The following is a 19,998-nucleotide window of genomic DNA, read 5'->3' as shown; positions in this document are numbered from 1 at the left end:
AGGATGAATACTTTCTCGATGAGAGATGAATACTTGTGCAACGGACAACTCAAAAGTATGTCATTATGGATCTCATTTGAAATATAAGATTATGTAGAAAACATTCGTGGTTTTAGATTTGCTAAATTTCTCACCGATCGTCAGAAATATTGATTAGATTGAACGGAGAAAAAAAACCCACCTCTAAAAACGTGTAAAAGATGGATGAGTGATGTGTCCAGTTTTTATATTTCCACTTGCACGACGAGAATGAATACTTTCTTGATGATGATGAATACTTGTGCAACGAACAACTCGAAAGTATGTCATCATGGATCTCATTTGAAAGATAAAATTATGTAGAAAACATTCGTGGTTTTAGATTTACAAAATTCCTCACCGATCGTCAGAAATATTGATTAGATTGAACGGGAAAAAAAAAACCACCTCTAAAAATGTGTCCAGTTTTTTTTTTTTAAATACTTGATATATTAGTTATGAATACTTGATGTGTTATAGATGAATACTTGATACATTATAGATGAATACTTTCGCGCGCCAATTTTAAAATCTTTCAAATATTAGATGGTCCCCAAATAGTAAGTGGTCCCCCTAGATAGTTAGTAGTTATCCAGGTAGTTAATAACTGGGGGATAAATGGGGGATTGTTATGGGGGGATAGCTAGGTTCTCCCTAAAAAAAAATGCAATCCAAAACTTATTGATTCGGTTAAATATCAAATAAATCAGATCCAATAACACCCCTGTTACCTTATTCCATTTTTGTGTGTGTACAGGAATCGAATAATTTACGACTATTAATTGCACACATGGAAAATATAAACAAAAGCCGACAGCATCTTTCTTGTGGGCCTAAAAATTTTATCAACAAAGGCCCACAGCATCTTACTAGTGGCATAGTGTTTCTGTTGCCAAATTAAATTAATACTCAATTATTGGTACGCCAGGATGAGTATACACAGCTGTATTTTAATTATATGTGAATTTATACAATTAAAAATCGGATGGATTATGTGATGAAAGTTAAATATTTTCAATAAATCAAAATATAATTTAGACTGTTTGATGATATAATTTTGAAGTTATACAACGAGGGTAGGACCGGAGGATTCAAAGAGATTCAGGAGTAAGTGAACTGAAAATAATTTAGATCCAGTATATTTTATTATTTCTGCCTGTCTCTGAAATAAATAAAAAGAAGCTCAATTTTGATTTTTGATGAGAGCTGAATTTTATTTTTCAAGCATGATGATGTATATTGATATAGTTTAGAGAGTTTTAATTTTGACTTCAAACTATGAAGGCAATTTTTTTTTCCTGATCAAGTATTTAGATCATAATTCCTCACCTCTCTTTCTAAAACCATATATTAATTTATATTAATTTCTATAAATAAAAAATTCTGGATGTCATTTGCATCTACTGTAGGAGAGGGTCCCAACTGGTATAGTTGACTATACCAGTATAGTCAATAAATTATGTCCCCTTGATTATACTCTGATAACAATATCTCTTCTCTGTTCCTGCTTGGCACTTGGGGAACCAAATTCACAAAAAATGGCTCTCTACCTCCTTAAATTCTTCCCATCCATACTACTCTTACTATTTTACAATTATAGCGGAACCGCTCATGCTCTTCTTCAAAATCAACGTCCTTACTGCTCTGTTAATACCTCAGATACTGATACTACCTTTAAGAATAATCTCCATAACCTTCTCATGTCCATAACCACCGGTGCCCAATCAAATGGCGGCTACTTCAATGACACGGTTGGCACAAGCGCTGATCAAATCTATGGCCTTGGCATGTGCTATGCCGATGGTGTCCTCACCGAATGCAACAGTTGCCTTAGTACAATTGCCTCTAAAATCACCAACGATTGCCCTGACAGCAAAGACGCCGGTACCTGGTAATCAATAAACTAACTTCATTACTTAAACTGGTTACAGGCTTATAGCTTTCAAGTAAAAGATCACAAACATGAACTGGTTACAGGCTTATAGCTGGCTAAATTGGAGTTATACTGAGGAAAATCGCCATTTGATTGCCTTGTTTTCTCTCCAATCCCAATCTGTAATTAAGAAGTAGCATTTATTCAGCAGAGACCACTGCTAATTTATGCACAGTAATTTTTTTTTTAAGGACAGTAAACGCTGTCATTTTCATTAATAAAGAATTAAAAATAATATTTACATCATTATGCACAATATTATAGGATTTTTTTAATTCTCTAATTATACATAATATATTAATATATATAATAACAAGATGATGATTAAATGGTTGTACCGAAATAACATGAGATTCTGTACCTTTTTAAAACACAAAAATACAAAATTAAATATATATTTTTAGTATACTTGCTAATTAAGGGTAAGATAAGAGGCACTAACATTAGTTTTGGTTTTGTAAATGCAGGCTGGAATCAGGACCATGTGTTATTCGCTACTCGAATGAGAATTTTTTCAGTGTGGCAAACACTACTTCATACTATATTTACTCTTCCGAGAACTATACAAACCATGAACTCTTTGGCAATGCCCGGAACACATTATTTAAAACTCTAATTGCTAAAACAAATGTATCAGCAAATATGGTGGCCTCAGGGCAACAAAGTGTGAATGGAATTGATAAATTGTATGGGATGTTACAGTGTACAAGGGATTTAAATCATCAGGAGTGTTACAAATGCTTGGGCTCACTCATCAGTGACCTACAACCACCGTCTCTGCTCGCATATACTGTCGGTTTGCGGTACTTCGGGTTTTCTTGCTTTGTGTATTACGAGATGTTTCCTATCATGAAGACTTCTGAAGGTATATATATATGTGTGTGTGTATATCTCAGTGAAATGTTCAAACATCCCAGATGATACATCTTACATTATTGCACTGACTTGAGGGCCTCCATTGGATTTGGTTCGTGAGAAATTAACAGCAAATGTAAGCCAAAATATTTATATGTACAGTTCAATGAATGAACAGAAGAAAAATTCATTTATGATCCATTCAATATGTTTACAAGATTTCTATTAATTCATAAGACTATTCATAACAATTAATATATGTATTATTTTTCAATGACCTTCTTCTGTCCCCGTAGGCGTAGCTTTTGGCACAAGTCCTGCCCCGGAAAATGCTGTCCCGGTAACTGAACCAGGTATAAATCCTGTCTCTCTATCTGCCGATGTGTTCATCAAACAGTAATTATTCCTATAAAATGGAAACAATTTCAATATCAAACTACTTTTGTACATGGTTCCATGTCAGACTATATATCTTGTTACATGAATCAATCTATATCAAACTATTTTGTTACAGGAGTAGAATGTGAGGTCTAGGTCTCTAGGATGGATACAAACATTGAAATCCCTGAGGTTTAACCAAGAATTCCTTTGCAGTTATTAGAATACACGCACTATACATACTAACCTCTAAGTTCTGTTTACATTGTCTCGGTGTACATATTTTTGCCTTTCTTTCGAATGTTCTGCTAAAAAAATTATATAAGAGGACAGAAGAGCCAGGTGGGAATTTCTTTTGCATTTTCTTTATGAGTTGATGCCGGTGGATTTCAGGAAACATAACTTTTATAAAGATTTTTTGTATCTTTACCTTGTGTCATTAATTATAGATTAAGTCTGTCTTGTGTTGCACTGCTATATAGGTAATGTTAGTAATGTAAAATCACAAAGATTGTTGTTCATATATTGGTGTATCAAAAATTTTTAAACGGAAAAATCATATATTAACCAGCTAGGTTTTGGTTTGATTTAGGGGATCAGGAAAACCTAATAAATGAATATTAACTAATTTATTATGTTCTTCTGTTCACTTTATGAGTTGAATATTTCAGTTCGATTTGAACTGAACCATCTCTATGAACGCACTTTAAGCATGTTTGGGGTTGCTACATGGTTTACAACTTATTGGGGGTTTAAAAGGTGAATTATAGCGGGCTCTGAAAGTCAATAGAACAAAATCTTCAAATTGCAATTATATTTCTATTTTGTAGTAAAATTGTAAATCAACCGAATGCTCCAGATTTGAAATAATTCTGGGAAATTTGATATCACACATGATTGCAGGTACTGGTAAAAAGTTCCCAAAGCAATCGCATACAATTGTAATTGTTGCAGTAGTTGGTGGTGTTGCTTCTCTTCTAGTCGTTATAACAATTTACATTTGGTTTCAAAGAAGGTGGTCTCTTTCGGGTGGATTCAAACGTACGTCAAATATTTGAATTGATTTCAATTTCCAAGTGCACATAATTAAAACTTAACTATAATTAAGCATATATATTGATGACAAAAGATCCAATTTGTGGTTAATGCTTAATATGTTATCTTAATAAATCAACCTAGTAAGATTTTTTTTATACATATATCTTTTTTGCCTTGTGCTGGTACTGCAGTGTTTTTCAAGGAATTACAGGAAGTTGCGGCTTCAGAATTTCTGATTTACGACTTCACTACCATCAGAAATGCTACCAATAACTTCTCCGATAAAAATAAGCTTGGCATGGGCGGTTTTGGACCAGTTTTTAAAGTAAACCAATCAGAACATCATATATCTCTATTTTTCAAGCAGTATACAGTATGCACAACAGTAAAATGTAGTCAAATAACATGATAAGATAATTTTTTGGCAGGGAAAACTTCCCAATGGTCAAGAAATAGCTATTAAAAGGCTCTCAACAAGTTCGTCCCAGGGAGCAACTGAATTCAAGACTGAGGTTGAATTACTTGTGCGACTTAGGCACAACAATTTAGTACAATTGCTGGGATGCTGCATATCCAAGGATGAGAGAATGCTTTGCTACGAATATCTACCTAATAAAAGCCTTGATAAGATCCTTTTTGGTAAAGTTTCCATCAGCAGATCAGAGAATCAAGCATATATTATGAATATAAGAAAAATATCAGAAATGCCTTTTTTTTCTTACTGCAGGATCTGACGATATCAAATGCAAGGAGCTCGAATGGAGTAGACGTTACAGGATCATAAAAGGCACTTGTCGCGGTCTACATTACCTCCATGAGGAATCACCATTGAAAATTGTACATCGCGATTTCAAAGCCAGTAATATATTGCTTGATAGAGATATGAATCCAAAGATTGCAGATTTTGGGCTTGCAAAGCTCTTTGACAGAGACCAAACCCAAACCGTCACTGCTCACCTCGCTGGAACATTGTTAGTTTGTTGCATCATTGCAAATTTAGTAAAACAAATATATATAACACCAAAATTCAAACTAGCTTTTTGGATTAATTTACACTAGCTTTAATTTCTTGTTTAATTTAATGCAGTGGATATATTGCACCAGAATGTAGCATGCGAGGTACATTCTCAGCTAAGTCAGATACATATAGCTTTGGCATCCTTGTTCTAGAGATTGTAACTGGGAGAAAAAATAGCTCGTTTCCAGGCAGCATGTACATGTCAGGCCTGACAAATCATGTAAGTTCAAAAAAGAAAAAAGATGGTTCAATTTTAGCACATTCTGTTTCAATTCTACCTTAATACAAGTTCCAGAAAGTTCAGAAGAATCAGAACACTATATACATTGTAACTTCTACCGGAGCTAATTACTGACAAAAACAATTTTTGACCAAAAATGATAACTCAAGGTATGGAAGAATTGGAGTGAAGGAGAAGTACTGGAACTAAAAGATCCAACATTGGATAAAGAATGCATAGAAGAGGTAACAAAGTGCATCCACATAGCACTCCTATGCTTACAAACGAATCCATCAAATAGGCCGAACATGGAAATGGTAACTAACATGCTCAATAGTTCATCGATTGCGAGTCTTCCACCTTTGCCACATCCAAGATCTATATGGGGAGCAGATGTTTCTATGTTTGAGGATGATGAAAATGTCGTTACCAATTTGAGTGGCTGGGAGACCGTCTACACTGTTGTTGGAGACGAAACCGAAGAGAATAGTTTTCTCTATAGTATTTAGTGGGAGAGCTTGATTTTTTTCTACTAAACTTCCTTTATATTTATAAAGTACCCAATTTACTGTAAATTAAAATGAAAAAATTGTGTAGTATGTGAGGGAAAGGTTGTCTTCTGATAGGTTCCTTTGGTCTGATGGGCATTGGATCAGGTCTGGATTTGATGGGCACATCTATGGTCTATTACTGTATTACATCAAATCATGCCACAAGTTTGATTAATAGAGCACTTCTTAAACAAATTTAATTTATCAAATTTAAAATAGTAAAATTGGAATTAAGGGCAGTACAAATTTAAAGTACAATTAATAAAATTAAAAATCACATACTAAGTTTGCACTAATAAATTAAATACCAAATAAAAACAAATCGTGGATATATAGCTCTACTCCTGTACTTGGAAGTATTAGCTATATAGCTCAAACGGGCTTCAAACGGGCTGTTCACTAGACAAGGAAATAAAATGTTCAACAGGCTGTCCAATAATTGTTCAGATCCGGTTCGTATGTAAGAACTAATTTGAACATGGACCGAACTTCGGGTCTTGTTCGGAGTATAGCCTGTTCAATAGTAATTTGATAACTGTTCAGCCCATTTGTTCATGGACCGAACTTCTGTTCACGCTAGCAATATATTCAAACTTTAGATTATATTAGTTTCTGTAAATATATAGTACATTGATTACAAAGTACAAACTGTAAAAGTAAACCGGATATATGAATCAGCATAGGATCCCACAAATTACATTTGCAGTTACTGGTAGCAGTTTTTGAGTTTACTGTATCGACAAGGTCAAGTGCATCATTAAATTACAAAGCAAATAATTAAAGAAGTACCAGAATGCAAGTTTCAAGGAAAGTGGGGTCAGTCGTGATTTGGTGAAAATGTAAGTTGGAATCAGTAAAATTGCAGTAAGCAGCCATCCTGTAACAGCAGCCCACGAAAGTATCCACTTGCTTTGTCCTCCATTGTTTTTTTTTTTTTTTTGAGGGTCAGTGAGCAATTGCTGACCTCCATTGTTATAGTAGAGGCGTGACAGTAGGCTTGAGGCCGGAAATGCCGTCAGCATGAGACCACAAAATAGGGTTAGGAGGATCCAGTGTGACACAGGCTTCGACCGATATGTCTGTAGGGCTGATGTGGCAATCTGTAAAACCTTAGATAATACTGGGTTTTTTGGTTTTGTTACCTGTCTTACCTCAGATGTATCTAAAATGATGGGAAAAAAAAGGTTAGAAGGTGATTTAACTAGGTCATGATATCAGTCAGCTTATACATGTAATAGTCACTTTAAATGGTTAGTTTAAGTGTCAATTAGGTCAATTTAACATATTAATTAAGACTCAATTATGTTTGGTTGAGGATTAAAGTTAAGGAGACCTAAGTTGGTTATTCCGACTTAGGCAAGCCTTAAATTACTCATGTTTGCTTGAAATCTAAAGAAGAGAGGCAAAATTTGCATATAGTCACTGACAATGGGTCCACGATGCAACACAAAATTAAGGTACTTGAGGAAGTGGTTTAGTTTAGGCCAGTACATCTTTTAGGCTTACACCTAGTTAGGCTAGCCTATTTAGTGCTCATTTGGAGGAATAAATTTTAAAACCGAGAAGAATTTTCTTCTATTTAACCAAAATAAATTTTGATCACATAAATCAAGTTTGCAAATTTTGGGCACAATGAGGCCCCAAACAAGCACAATTAAAGTCCGAATATACCCTTCAAATGTGCAACATAAATCGCTTTAAGCAGAATTAAAGTCTGGATTCATTCTCAATTGTGCAACTAAGACCAATTGAACCAAATTATGAGTCTCAGAATTTGGAGTGTTTTGGGGTGGGTGGGTGTGGGTGTGGGTGTGGGTGTGTGTGTGTGTGTGTGTTTTTAATATGGTATAAATAAAAAATTTCGGGATCAAATTAATGGTCTAGAGCTTTGATTTTGACGATTTAATTACACAGTAGCGAGAGGAACATATAATTTATATTACTTTAATATCATTGAAAGCACTGTCAATATCAGAGCAAATACCAGCGGTTTGTGTCAATATCATAGCAACGCACAAACCACTTGCACCTTTTTTTTTTTTAAGAAATTAAGTAATAATAATATAATTTTTTTGACTGTTGGTTCCATTTTTCAAAATCCAAACACCATCATCCTAAATGATTATATTATTTATTATTTAATTCTATTTTTAAAAAATTCTACAACAAGATCGCTTACAATAACGGGCATAATTGTACTTTCTCCGTCTATGTTAAATGAAACTAAATAAAAAAAAAAATCAACCAAACCGAAGAATGCAATCCAAAACTTATTGATTCGGTTAAATATCAAATAAATCAGATCCAATAACACCCCTGTTACCTTATTCCAATTTGAGTGAGTCTATGGTACTATGCATATCACGGGTTGTTACTGTGCTACGGCTCTATATTCGAGTTTTCAAATCCTAACGGTCGATCCGAACCGTTCATCTTGTTCTCCGTATTAATATGTGTTTGGAGACCAAATTTTACATTTTTTGAAATTTTTTTACTATTTTTTTAGATATTTAGAAAATCACTTGATCTGAAAATTCTGGACCATCCAAAAACAGTGATTTTCAATAAATCTAAAAAAATAGTAAAAAAATTTCAAAAAATGTAAAATTTGGTCTCCAAACACATATTAATATGGAGAACAAGATGAACGGTTCGGATCGACTGTTAGGATTTGCAAACTCAAATATAGAGCCGTAGCACGATACTAAATCGTAATATGCATAGTACCATAGACTCACTCTTTCAATTTTGTGTGTGTACAGGAATCGAATAATTTACGACTATTGCACACATGGAAAATAAAAAGAAAGGCCGACAGCATCTTCCTTGTGGTCCTACAAATTTTATCAACAAAGGCCCCACAGCATCTTTCTTGTGGGATAGTGTTTCTGTTGCCAAATTAAATTAATACTCAATTCTAATTGGTACGCCAAGATGAGTATTCACAGCTCTATTTTAATTATATGTGTATTCATACGATTAAAAATCGGATGGGTTATGTGATGAAAGTAAAATATTTTCCAGAAATCAAAATATAATTTAGACTGTTTGATGATATAATATAATTTTGAAGTTATACATCGAGGGGAGGATTCAAAGAGATTCAAGAATAAGTGTCTACTTCTGAATTTTGAAAATAATTTAGATCCAGTATATTTTATTATTTGTGCCTGTCTCTGTAATAAAAAAAAAAGCTCAATTTTGATTTTTGATGAGCAACTGAATTTTATTTTTCAAGCATGATGATGTATGTTGCTATAGTTACTTTGGAGTTGAGTATTAATTTTGACTTCAAACTTCAAAGGCAATTTTTTTTCCTTCATCAAGTCTTTAGATCATAATTCCCCACGTCTCTTTCTAAAATCATATATTAATTTATATTAATTTCTATAAATAAGTAAATGCCTACTTACATAAGTGCCTATTTCTGAATTCTAAAAATAATTTAGATCTAGTATATTTTATTATTTGTACCTGTCTCTAAAATAAATAAATAAATGATTCAATTTTAATTTTTGATGAGCAGATGAATTTTATTTTTCAAGCATGATGATGTATGTTGCTATAGTTTAGAGAGTTTTAATTTTGACTTTAAACTTTGAAGTCGAGTATTAATTTTGACTTCAAACTTCGAAGGCAATTTTTTTCCTTCATCAAGTCTTTATATCATAATTCCTCACGTCTCTTTCTAAAACCATATATTAATTTATATTAATTTCTATAAATAAGTAAATGCCTACTTATGTAAGTAAGTGCCTACTTACATAAGTACCTACTTCTGAATTCTAAAAATAATTTAGATCTAGTATATTTTATTATTTGTACCAGTCTCTAAAATAAATAAATAAATAATTCAATTTTGATTTTTGATGAGCAAATGAATTTTATTTTTCAAGCATGATGATGTATGTTGCTATAGTTTAAAGAGTTTTAATTTTGACTTTAAACTTTGAAGTCGAGTAATAATTTTGACTTCAAACTTCGAAGGCAATTTTTTTTCCTTCATCAAGTCTTTAGATCATAATTCCTCACGTCTCTTTCTAAAACCATATATTAATTTATATTAATTTCTATAAATAAGTAAATGCCTACTTATGTAAGTAAGTGCCTACTTACATAAGAAAGTGCCTACTTTTGAATTCTAAAAATAATTTAGATCTAGTATATTTTATTATTTGTACCTGTCTCTAAAATAAAAAAATAAAAAAAATCAATTTTGATTTTTGATGAGCAGATGAATTTTATTTTTCAAGCATGATGATGTATGTTGCTATAGTTTAGAGAGTTTTAATTTTGACTTTAAACTTTGTAGTCGAGTATTAATTTTGACTTCAAACTTTGAAGGCAATTTTTTTTCCTGATCAAGTCTTCAGATCATAATTCGTCACCTCTCTTTCTAAAACCATATATTAATTTATATTAATTTCTATAAATAAAAAATTCTGGATGTCATTTGCATCTACTGTAGGAGAGGGTCCCAACTGGTATAGTCTCTGATAACAATATCTCTTCTCTGTTCCTGCTTGGCACTTGGGGAACCAAATTCACAAAAAATGGCTCTCTGCCTCCTTAAATTCTTCCCATCTATACTACTCTTAATATTTTACAATTATAGTGGAACCGCTCATGCTCGGCTTCAAAATCAACGTCCTTACTGCTCTGTTAATACCTCAGATACTGATACTACCTTTAAGAATAATCTCCATAGCCTTCTCATGTCCATAACCACCAGTGCCCAATCAAATAGCGGCTACTTCAATGACACAGTTGGCTCAAGCGCTGATCAAATCTATGGCCTCGGCATGTGCTATGCCAGTGGCAATCTCACCGAATGCAACAGTTGCCTTAGTACAGTTGCCTCTAAACTCACCAACGATTGCCCTGACAGCAAAGACGCCGGTACCTGGTAATCAATAAACTACTTCATTACTTTTCTTTCATTTATATAAATGGGTTCCGGGCTTTCAAGTAAAAGGTCACAAACATGAACTGGTTACAGGCTTATAGCTGGTACTGAATTTCAAAGATCGTAGATAAAAAATAAAATTTTAAAATAGTCAATTCTCGTGTGAATTGATCAATATGCCTTTACTTTCACTCGATGTCCAGAACATCATCCCTAAATTAATTACTTTTTAACATTGATAATTCGTTGATTTCGTGAGAGAAACTAATGAAGCGTCAATGTTTTCAACACTGGATTTGTAAACCGAGCTAAATAAATAGAAGATAATTTTTTCGGTTGATTTCATTCGACGAGATTAAATTTATCCTACAAGATTTTCCTTCAACAAAAAGGAAAAAGAGAAGAAGAAAGAAAACGATGCTCTTCTCTCTCCCTGTTATCTCTGTCCCTGTCAAGTCATCAAGTCATTAGCATCACTTGACTTTCAAAGGAGAAAGTTACAGTAAAAAATGAATGGTTAAAATACAATGAACCGGTCTACATTGGGGTCAAAATTTGGCTAAATTGGAAGTATACTTAGGAAAATCGCCATTTGATTGTCTTGTTTCTCTCCAATCAATCTGTAATTAAGAAGTAGCATTTATTCAGCAGAGACCACTGCTAATTTATGAACAGTATTTTTTTTTTTTTTTTGAAGGACAGCAAAACGCTGTCGTTTTCATTAATAAAGAATTAAGAAGAATATTTACATCATTATGCGCAATATTATCATATTTTTTTTAGTTCTCTAATTATACATAATATATAATTACAAGATGATGATTAAATGGTTGTACCGAAATAACATGAGATTCCATACCTATTTTAAAACACAAAATACAAAATCAAACATAAGATGCAAAATGAAATATATATTTTTAGTATACTTGCTAATTAATAACATTAGTTTTGGTTTACTGTAAATGCAGGCTGGAATCAGGACCATGCGTTATTCGCTACTCGAATGAGAATTTTTTCGGTGTGGCAAACACTAGTTCATACTATATTTACTCTTCCGAGAACTATACAGACAGGGAACTCTTTGGCAATGCGCGGAACACATTATTTAACGCTCTAATTGCTAAAACAAATGTATCAGCAAATATGGTGGCCTCAGGGCAACAAAGTGTGAATGGAATTGATAAATTGTATGGGATGTTACAGTGTACAAGGGATTTAAATAATCAGGAGTGCTACAAATGCTTGAGCTCACTCATCAGTGACCTACAACCACCGTCTCTGCTCGCATATACTGTAGGTTTGCGGTACTTCGGGTTTTCTTGCTTTGTGCATTACGAGATGTTTCCTATCATGAAGACTGCTGAAGGTATATCTCAGTGAAATGTTCAAAACATCCCAGATAATTCATCTTACATTATTGAACTGACTTGAGGGCCTCCATTGGATTTGGTTTGTGAGAAATTAATAGCAAATGTAAGCCAAAATATTTATATGTACAGTTCAATGAATGAATAGAAGAAAAATTCATTTATGATCCATTCAGTTTACAAGATTTCTATTAATTCATAAGACTATTCATAACAATATATGTATTATTTTTCAATGACCTTCTTCTGTCCCCGTAGGCATAGCTTCTGGCACAAGTCCTGCCCCAGAAAATGCTGTCCCAGTAACTGAACCAGCTAGCTCTTTGTTTGATTTAGGGGATCAGGAAAACCTAATAAATGAATATTAACTAATTTATTATGTTCTTCTGTTCAGTTTATGAGTTGAATTTTGAATTGAACCATCTCTATGAAAGCACTTTAAGCATGTCTAGGGTTGCTACATGGTTTACATTTTACAACTTATTGGGGGTTTAAAAGGTGAATTATAGCGGGCTCTGGGAGTCAATAGAACAAAATCTTCAAATTGCAATTATATTTCTATTTGGTAGTAAAATGTTAAGTCAACTGAATGATCCATATTTGAGATAATTCTGGGAAATTTGATATCACACATGATTGCAGGTACTGGTAAAAAGTTCCTGACGAAATCGCATACAATTGTAGTTGTCGCAGTAGTTGGTGGTGTTGCTTCTCTTCTAGTCGTTATAACAATTTACATTTGGTTTCAAAGAAAGTGGTCTCTTTCGGGTGGATTCAAACGTACGTCAAATATTTGAATTGATTTCAATTTCCAAGTGCACAAAATTGAAACTTAACTATAATTAAGCATATATATTGATGACAAAAGATCCAATTTGTGGTTAATGCTTAATATTTTATCTTAATAAATCAACCTAGTAAGATTTTTTTTATACATATATCCTTTTTGTCTTGGTGCTGGTACTGCAGTGTTTTTGAAGGAATTACAGGAAGTTGCAGCTTCAGAATTTCTGATTTACGACTTCACTACCATCAGAAATGCTACCAATAACTTCTCTGATAAAAATAAGCTTGGCATGGGCGGTTTTGGACCAGTTTTTAAAGTAAACCAATCAGAACTTCATATATCACTATTTTTCAAGCAGTATACACTATACAGTATGCACAACAGTAAAATGTTGTCAAATAACATGATAAGATAATTTTTTGGCAGGGAAAACTTCCCAATGGTCAAGAAATAGCTATTAAAAGGCTCTCAACAAGTTCGTCCCAGGGAGCAACTGAATTCAAGACTGAGGTTGAATTACTTGTGCGACTTAGGCACAACAATTTAGTACAATTGCTGGGATGCTGCATATCCAAGGATGAGAGAATGCTTTGCTACGAATATCTACCTAATAAAAGCCTTGATAAGATCCTTTTTGGTAAAGTTTCCATCAGCAGATCAGAGAATCAAGCATATATTATGAATATAAGAAAAATATCAGAAATGCCTTTTTTTTCTTACTGCAGGATCTAACGATATCAAATGCAAAGAGCTTGAATGGAGTAGACGTTACAGGATCATAAAAGGCACTTGTCGCGGTCTACATTACCTCCATGAGGAATCACCATTGAAAATTGTACATCGAGATTTCAAAGCCAGTAATATATTGCTTGATAGAGATATGAATCCAAAGATTGCAGATTTTGGGATTGCAAAGCTCTTTGACAGAGACCAAACCCAAACCGTCACAGCTCACCTCGCTGGAACATTGTTAGTTTGTTGCATCGTTGCAAATTTAGTAAAACAAATATATGTAGCACCAAAATTCAAACTAAATTTTTGGATTAATTTACACTAGCTTTAATTTCTTGTTTAATTTAATGCAGTGGATATATTGCACCAGAATGTAGCATGCGAGGTACATTCTCAGCTAAGTCAGATACATATAGCTTTGGCATCCTTGTTCTAGAGATTGTAACTGGGAGAAAAAATAGCTCATTTCCAGGCAGCATGTACATGTCAGGCCTGACAAATCATGTAAGTTCAAAAAAGAAAACAAATAGTTCAATTTTAGCACATTCTGTTTCAATTCTACCTTAACACAAGTTCCAGAATGTTCAGATCACTATATATATTGTAACTTCTACAGGAGCTAATTACTGGCAAAAACAATTTTTGACCAAAAATGATAACTCAATTAGGTATGGAAGAATTGGTGTGAAGGAAAAGTAGAGGAACTAAAAGATCCAACATTGGATAAAGAATGCATAGAAGAGGTAACAAAGTGCATCCACATAGCACTCCTATGCTTACAAACGAATCCATCAAATAGGCCGAACATGGAAACGGTAGCTAACATGCTCAATAGTTCATCGATTGCGAGTCTTCCACCTTTGCCACATCCAAGATCTATATGGGGAGCAGATGTTTCTATGTTTGAGGATGATGAAAATGTCGTTACCGATTTGAGCAGCAGGGAGACCATCTCCACTGTTGTTGGAGACGAAACCGAAGATAATAGTTTTCTCCATAGTTTTTAGTGGGAGAGCTTGATTTTTTTAACTCCCAATTTTTTTCTACTAAACTTCCTTTATATTTATAAAGTACCCAATTTACTGTAAATTAAAATGAAAAAATTGTGTAGTATGTGAGGGAAAGGTAGTCTTCTGGTAGGTTCTTTTGGTCTGATGGGCATTGGATCAGGTCTGGGTTTGATGGGCACATCTATGGTCTATTACATCAAATCATGCCACGATTTTGATTAATAGAGCACTTCTTAAACAAATTTAATTTATCAAATTTAAAATAGTAAAATTGGAATTAAGGGCAGTACAAATTTAAAGTACAATTAATAAAATTAAAAAACATATACTAAGTTTGCACTAATAAATTAAATACCAAATAAAAACAAATCGGAGATATATAGCTCTACTCCTGTACCTGGAAGTATTATTTATTCTACTCCTTTTATTCTGAGAGTATCTAGATTTGATCATGTACTTCGCACGGGCATACTAATTTAATAATTCTTCCATTAATACACTGTTAATTCTTTTTTTTTTCTAAAAAAAATGGCACACAACCAAATTCAAACAACGAAACAAAGAAAAGAATAATACAAAAAATGCTAACTCACGGCAAATTATGTAAATATTGAAGTACAGGCTTTTGAAGTTTACCATGCACCCAAACTCTCCGCATCTCCTTCCCAGTCCGGCGATTGACGGACCTTACACAACAATATTCAAGCTCTACCTATTGAGTAAAAGAGAGAAATTGTCAAATGCCGCCTCTAGTGCCATTTTATTGACCAAATTTAATTAACATAAAAATTACTGTTGTTCTACATTGTCTTGACCAAGAAAGGCAGGTGGTATTTTGGTTAAAAAAAGAAAAGAAAAAAAAAAGAAACAAGAGTGAGGCTATGGTAATATGCATATTACCCATTGGCCCGCACTATGGACTCGTATTTTGTTTTTAAGTTCAAGCAGTCGATCTGAACCGTTCAACATAATCTTCATATGGAAATGTACTTGCATACCAAATTTTATATTTTTATAATTATTTTACTATTTTTTTTTATATAGGTAGAAAATCACTTGATTTGAAAATTCCGGACCATTCAAAAGCAACAACTTTCTACCTATCTAAAAAAATAGTAAGAAAATCCTAAAAAATATAAAATTTGGTCTACAAGTACATTTTAATATGAATATTACGTTTAACAGTTCAGATTGACTGTTTGAACTTTAAAAATAGAAATATGTGTTCATAACACTGGTTGTAATATGCATATTACCATAGCCTCACTCAAAGAAGCAATTTTCCCAAAGATATCAATTCTGTTCAAAGCATTTTTGCACTCTTGTAAAAAAGGACTGGTTTTGCTAACATTTATAAAGCTTAATACCTCAGTGAGCCCAGCTTCACAAAAGAGGTCTCTTGTAACATCTAATGAAAAGAAATAGGAAAGTGTTACATCTGATCGGATTCCCGATTTTTGTTCGGGTGGAAATCTCAGCATTGTCATATCATACACTCCTGAAAAAAAAAAAAATCGCAAATAAATTGTGTGTATGTGAGCGCGCATGCGTGTGAGAGAGATACTGTTGGCCGGGGGGGGTGGGGGATTACCATAGTCTCTAACTAAAATCAGACCACCAGGCTTTAAAACAGAGCTGCATTTTTGTATAACAGATGGCATCTTGTTGAATGGTACTGCTGATAAAGTGAATATCTGATAGAAATAAATTAAAATAAATAATGTGTTAAGACAAGTCTTATGTATAACAAATGGGAAAAAATAATCTGAAATCAAGGAAAGAGAGCCAATCCATACCAAGGTGACAAAATCAACACCACCAACACAACATCTGTTTCCTTCCAAGATAGACGAATTTATATGTTCTTCGGTTTCATGGCTATTTTCTAAGATGAAAGGAAGAGAAGGAATTTAAGAGAATTTTACATGTGAAATGCAAGTAATAGTTTAGGGTTTCGAGTGATGCTCTTGGCAGTGAACACAATCTCCTTTGCCTTCTGTATAATTTCTTCACTACAATCACAAGCATACACTACAATGCTTTCTCTTGCACTGCATGAAAGGTAATATATACTACAAAGTATTAAGACCAGTTACTTATATGAACATTTACTTTGTAGTCTGTATTTCGTTCTTTCAAAATTAACATAATTAATATCCAAAAGTCCAACTATAAACACATAAAATAAGGGAAAATTTCAGCGTTGGTACTTAAATTTTCTCACAAGAAAAAAAAAAAAAACAAAAGAAAATGTCCCCAAATTTCTGTTTGCACCCAATTGGTTCATGGACTCTTACAGAAATAAGTTGGCCACTAAAGTCCAAGCTTTACACCTTCAAACAAGGACCAAGTAGTCCTTGAACTTCTCACAAAGAACCAAATTAGTCCTTTATGGTGCTGTTTGGCCCCATGGAATTCGACAGAATATGTTGGAAAACTTGGTGAAAAGTCAATGTTGAAGGACCAACATGATTATTATATTTTTCCAAAATTTTAAGGAAAATTTGGTGCATTTTAAATTTCGACTTGTTTGGTGAGAAGGACAGCTTAACAACCAACTTTTTTTCTTTTTTTTGAGAAGTTTTTTCAACGAAAAAATAAGAAATGAAGAAACTGGATTTGTCTTACAGACTTTTGTCAGCTCAACCCACTCTGTAGTCTGTACTGCAACCCAATATGAAGTATGTATTTATATTGTACATGCGCCATATACTAAGAGAACAAAATCACTGTTTGATCAACTGCACCCAAAAAATGTTTTCAGGTTGAAACAAAGAAAAACTGGTAATGGGTTCAGTACTATATAAAGTTTGCAAATGAGAGAATTTCACCATAAGATGGGAAGAACAGTGCTGCCATTCCCGTATCCGTCCTCTATAACCTTCACTGAGTCATGACAGCTCAGCAATTCAGGAAATTCCTTCAAAAGGTACCTTCTTTCCTGTAATTACTAGATTATGTCAAGAGGTAGACTCATCTTAATCATCTACTGGTAATAGACTAATCTGAAAATTTCTTTAACATTAAAATGATACCTTGAAAAAACGAGCAGTATAGTGGCGGCGGTGGAAGCGCCTCCATGAATCGGCCTCAACAAGTGAAGAATCGGAAGTGGAGGAGGCAGTGCTGTGAGGAGAGAGGTGATAAGAGAATGAAGGAAGGCTTTCGATCTCTTGTCTAAGTTGTTCCCAGTCGAAGTCGGTGCTATGATACTCCGCCTCTCTCTCCGACGAACTGGTGATCTCCATTTCTAATTTCTAAGAATGCTCTTCAACAATTGGTATCGAACTTCAAGCCCAGGCCCAATAAGAAATAGAGGCCTGGGTTTCATGAGATCAAGGACTGAAGGCCCAATTAAAAGTGCAGCCTCGTCTAGAATGAGTATCAGCCATCTATTTTAGTTATGATTCGTGCTGAGGGCCTGATATGCTAGAATTCGCATCTTCTGAGATATCTCATATTTTGCGTGACTTTTTGGAAAATCTCAACCGTTGTAATACGTTCTGCGCGAATCTTAAAGCTCAAATAATACTGGCCCCTACGTCACGCCCGAATAGGCACCGGACAAGTCGGTCGCGCAAAATATGAGATATCTCAGGGTTGAAAATAATACTGGATAAATTTGTGCATCAAATCTGTAGCGGGCAAAAGATGAGTCTTTCTTACGGGTGGAAAGTTTAAACTGTATCATTGCTTCCTTTTGAGGTGGCGCATCTAATCAAACGAAACTTGGAAAATTTAAAAAGCGTACTTTTGATATTTGGAGCACTGAACTTGGTTTAATTTAATGGGGCTATTAAATATCATTCTTCTTCTTTCTTTCTTTTCGGGTCTCATTGTCTTTTTTTTTTTTTTTTTAATTTCACTCGTTTAGTTTTGTTTTTAGTTTTAGTGAAAACTGAAATAAGATTAGATTCTTCACGCTAGATGCAAATTTTCACTAAAACTAAATATTCGTACTGTTTTCATATTGCCCATAATATATGTATCACATGATCAAAATCAATTATCAAAATTTTCTCTATGAAAAAGTGCTACACTTACTGTAAGAAGAATGAAGCTATGCTAATATGCATGTTACAACTTGATCCATGCTATGAATCTATATCTTTCAAACAGCTGATTCGAACCGTTAAATATAAACATGACTCCATATGAAAACGTTATACCTATATAAAAATGTACTTAGAGATTAAAGTTCACATAATTAGAGAATCATTTGATCTAAAATTTTTAGGACCATTCGAAAATAGTAATTTTGTATCTATCTAAATGAGTAAATCTAAAAAATAAAAATGTAAAATTTGATTTCTAATTACATTTTCACAAGGAGATCGTGTTTAACTCTCCGAATTGATTTTTAAACTTTGAAAATCGAGATATGTGTCCATAGTGCGTAATACGCATACTATCATATATAGTCTGACTCCTGTAATAAAATTCTAAAAGCGTATTTGAAAATGAATCCGTTTGCACCCCTACCCGCAATCATAAAATTTTGCATATACCAAATTTGCACCTTGTATTTATCCAATTTTATTTTAATTAGTCTCATTATTCGTTAAATATGAATGAGCAGATAGTGTGATTATACTTTAATGTTTACTTATTTCACAAATTCAGATCAGGATAAGTTTAGTTTTCTACGGTTACTATATATATAGTAAATTAAGTAAAAAAAGTACTATCCACACGTCATATATATATATATATATATATATATATATTTTATGTTTTTAAACTGTGGGGAGAATTATGTTCTTCAATTGATTGAAACCAAAGAAGCAATATTCTAATTAATAACTAATACATATATGGTTAACTCTGTTAGAAATTAAGAGTATACCAAAAATGGGCTATCTTGTGAATTTATTAGAATGGTCTAGCTAGTATCTCCTAAATATTTTCAACTTGATAATATCAAAAAATAAATGAAAGTATCAAAGAAAAAAAATACAAATTTCCGCTACTGCATTCTTAAGTTTTGCCGTTTTCTGGGTTTAGTTAGAAATGAACACAATCACAGAATGTTCAGTTAAACCGAGCACTGTCAAATTAAAGTGTGTTCAACTTAATAATGTAGAAAGGAGGACTAATGAAATTAAAGTGAAATCCGAAATTATACGCTTTGAAAACATGTTTGCAGATAAATCTACAAATTTTATTTTTCATTGCCATCAATACA

The 19,998-nt window shown here is 33.2% G+C and overlaps 1 protein-coding gene and 1 pseudogene across 2 annotated transcripts; one reads left to right on the top strand and one right to left on the bottom strand.

The window, feature by feature from the left end:
• The first annotated feature begins 1,471 nt into the window (after positions 1-1,471).
• Positions 1,472-14,937, top strand: LOC144550666 (uncharacterized). The gene is made up of 19 exons (XM_078298646.1): positions 1,472-1,909; positions 2,419-2,816; positions 3,103-3,159; positions 4,088-4,225; positions 4,414-4,547; positions 4,651-4,861; positions 4,950-5,193; positions 5,310-5,460; positions 5,631-5,961; positions 6,087-6,142; positions 6,993-7,169; positions 10,502-10,917; positions 11,886-12,283; positions 12,927-13,064; positions 13,254-13,387; positions 13,498-13,708; positions 13,797-14,040; positions 14,157-14,307; positions 14,472-14,937. The coding sequence occupies exons 1-19, from the start codon at positions 1,557-1,559 to the stop codon at positions 14,808-14,810; spliced, it is 4,281 nt and encodes a 1,426-aa protein (XP_078154772.1). The 5' UTR covers positions 1,472-1,556; the 3' UTR covers positions 14,811-14,937.
• A 314-nt stretch (positions 14,938-15,251) lies between these two features.
• Positions 15,252-18,096, bottom strand: LOC144548705 (uncharacterized; annotated as a pseudogene). The gene is made up of 6 exons (XR_013509429.1): positions 17,849-18,096; positions 17,645-17,754; positions 16,610-16,864; positions 16,405-16,507; positions 16,181-16,311; positions 15,252-15,525 (listed from the first exon to the last, which is right to left on the bottom strand). The product of XR_013509429.1 is annotated as an uncharacterized LOC144548705 (transcript).
• Positions 18,097-19,998: the final 1,902 nt, after the last annotated feature.

The sequence above is a fragment of the Carex rostrata genome, chromosome 2, assembly GCF_964058835.1.
Source record: "Carex rostrata chromosome 2, lpCarRost1.2, whole genome shotgun sequence".
Lineage (NCBI taxonomy): Eukaryota > Viridiplantae > Streptophyta > Magnoliopsida > Poales > Cyperaceae > Carex > Carex rostrata.
The sequence above is the reverse complement of the archived record's forward strand: the minus strand, read 5'-3'. Positions and strand labels throughout refer to the sequence as shown.

What these genes read in the sequence shown, in the direction of transcription:
- LOC144550666 (XM_078298646.1), top strand. Translation starts at nt 1,557, where the DNA reads ATGGCTCTCTACCTCCTTAAATTCTTCCCATCCATACTACTCTTACTA. An exon ending in GCTCACCTCGCTGGAACATT is followed by an intron (nt 5,194 to 5,309) that starts GTTAGTTTGTTG and finishes AATTTAATGCAG; the next exon opens with TGGATATATTGCACCAGAAT. An exon ending in TGTCAGGCCTGACAAATCAT is followed by an intron (nt 14,308 to 14,471) that starts GTAAGTTCAAAA and finishes TAACTCAATTAG; the next exon opens with GTATGGAAGAATTGGTGTGA.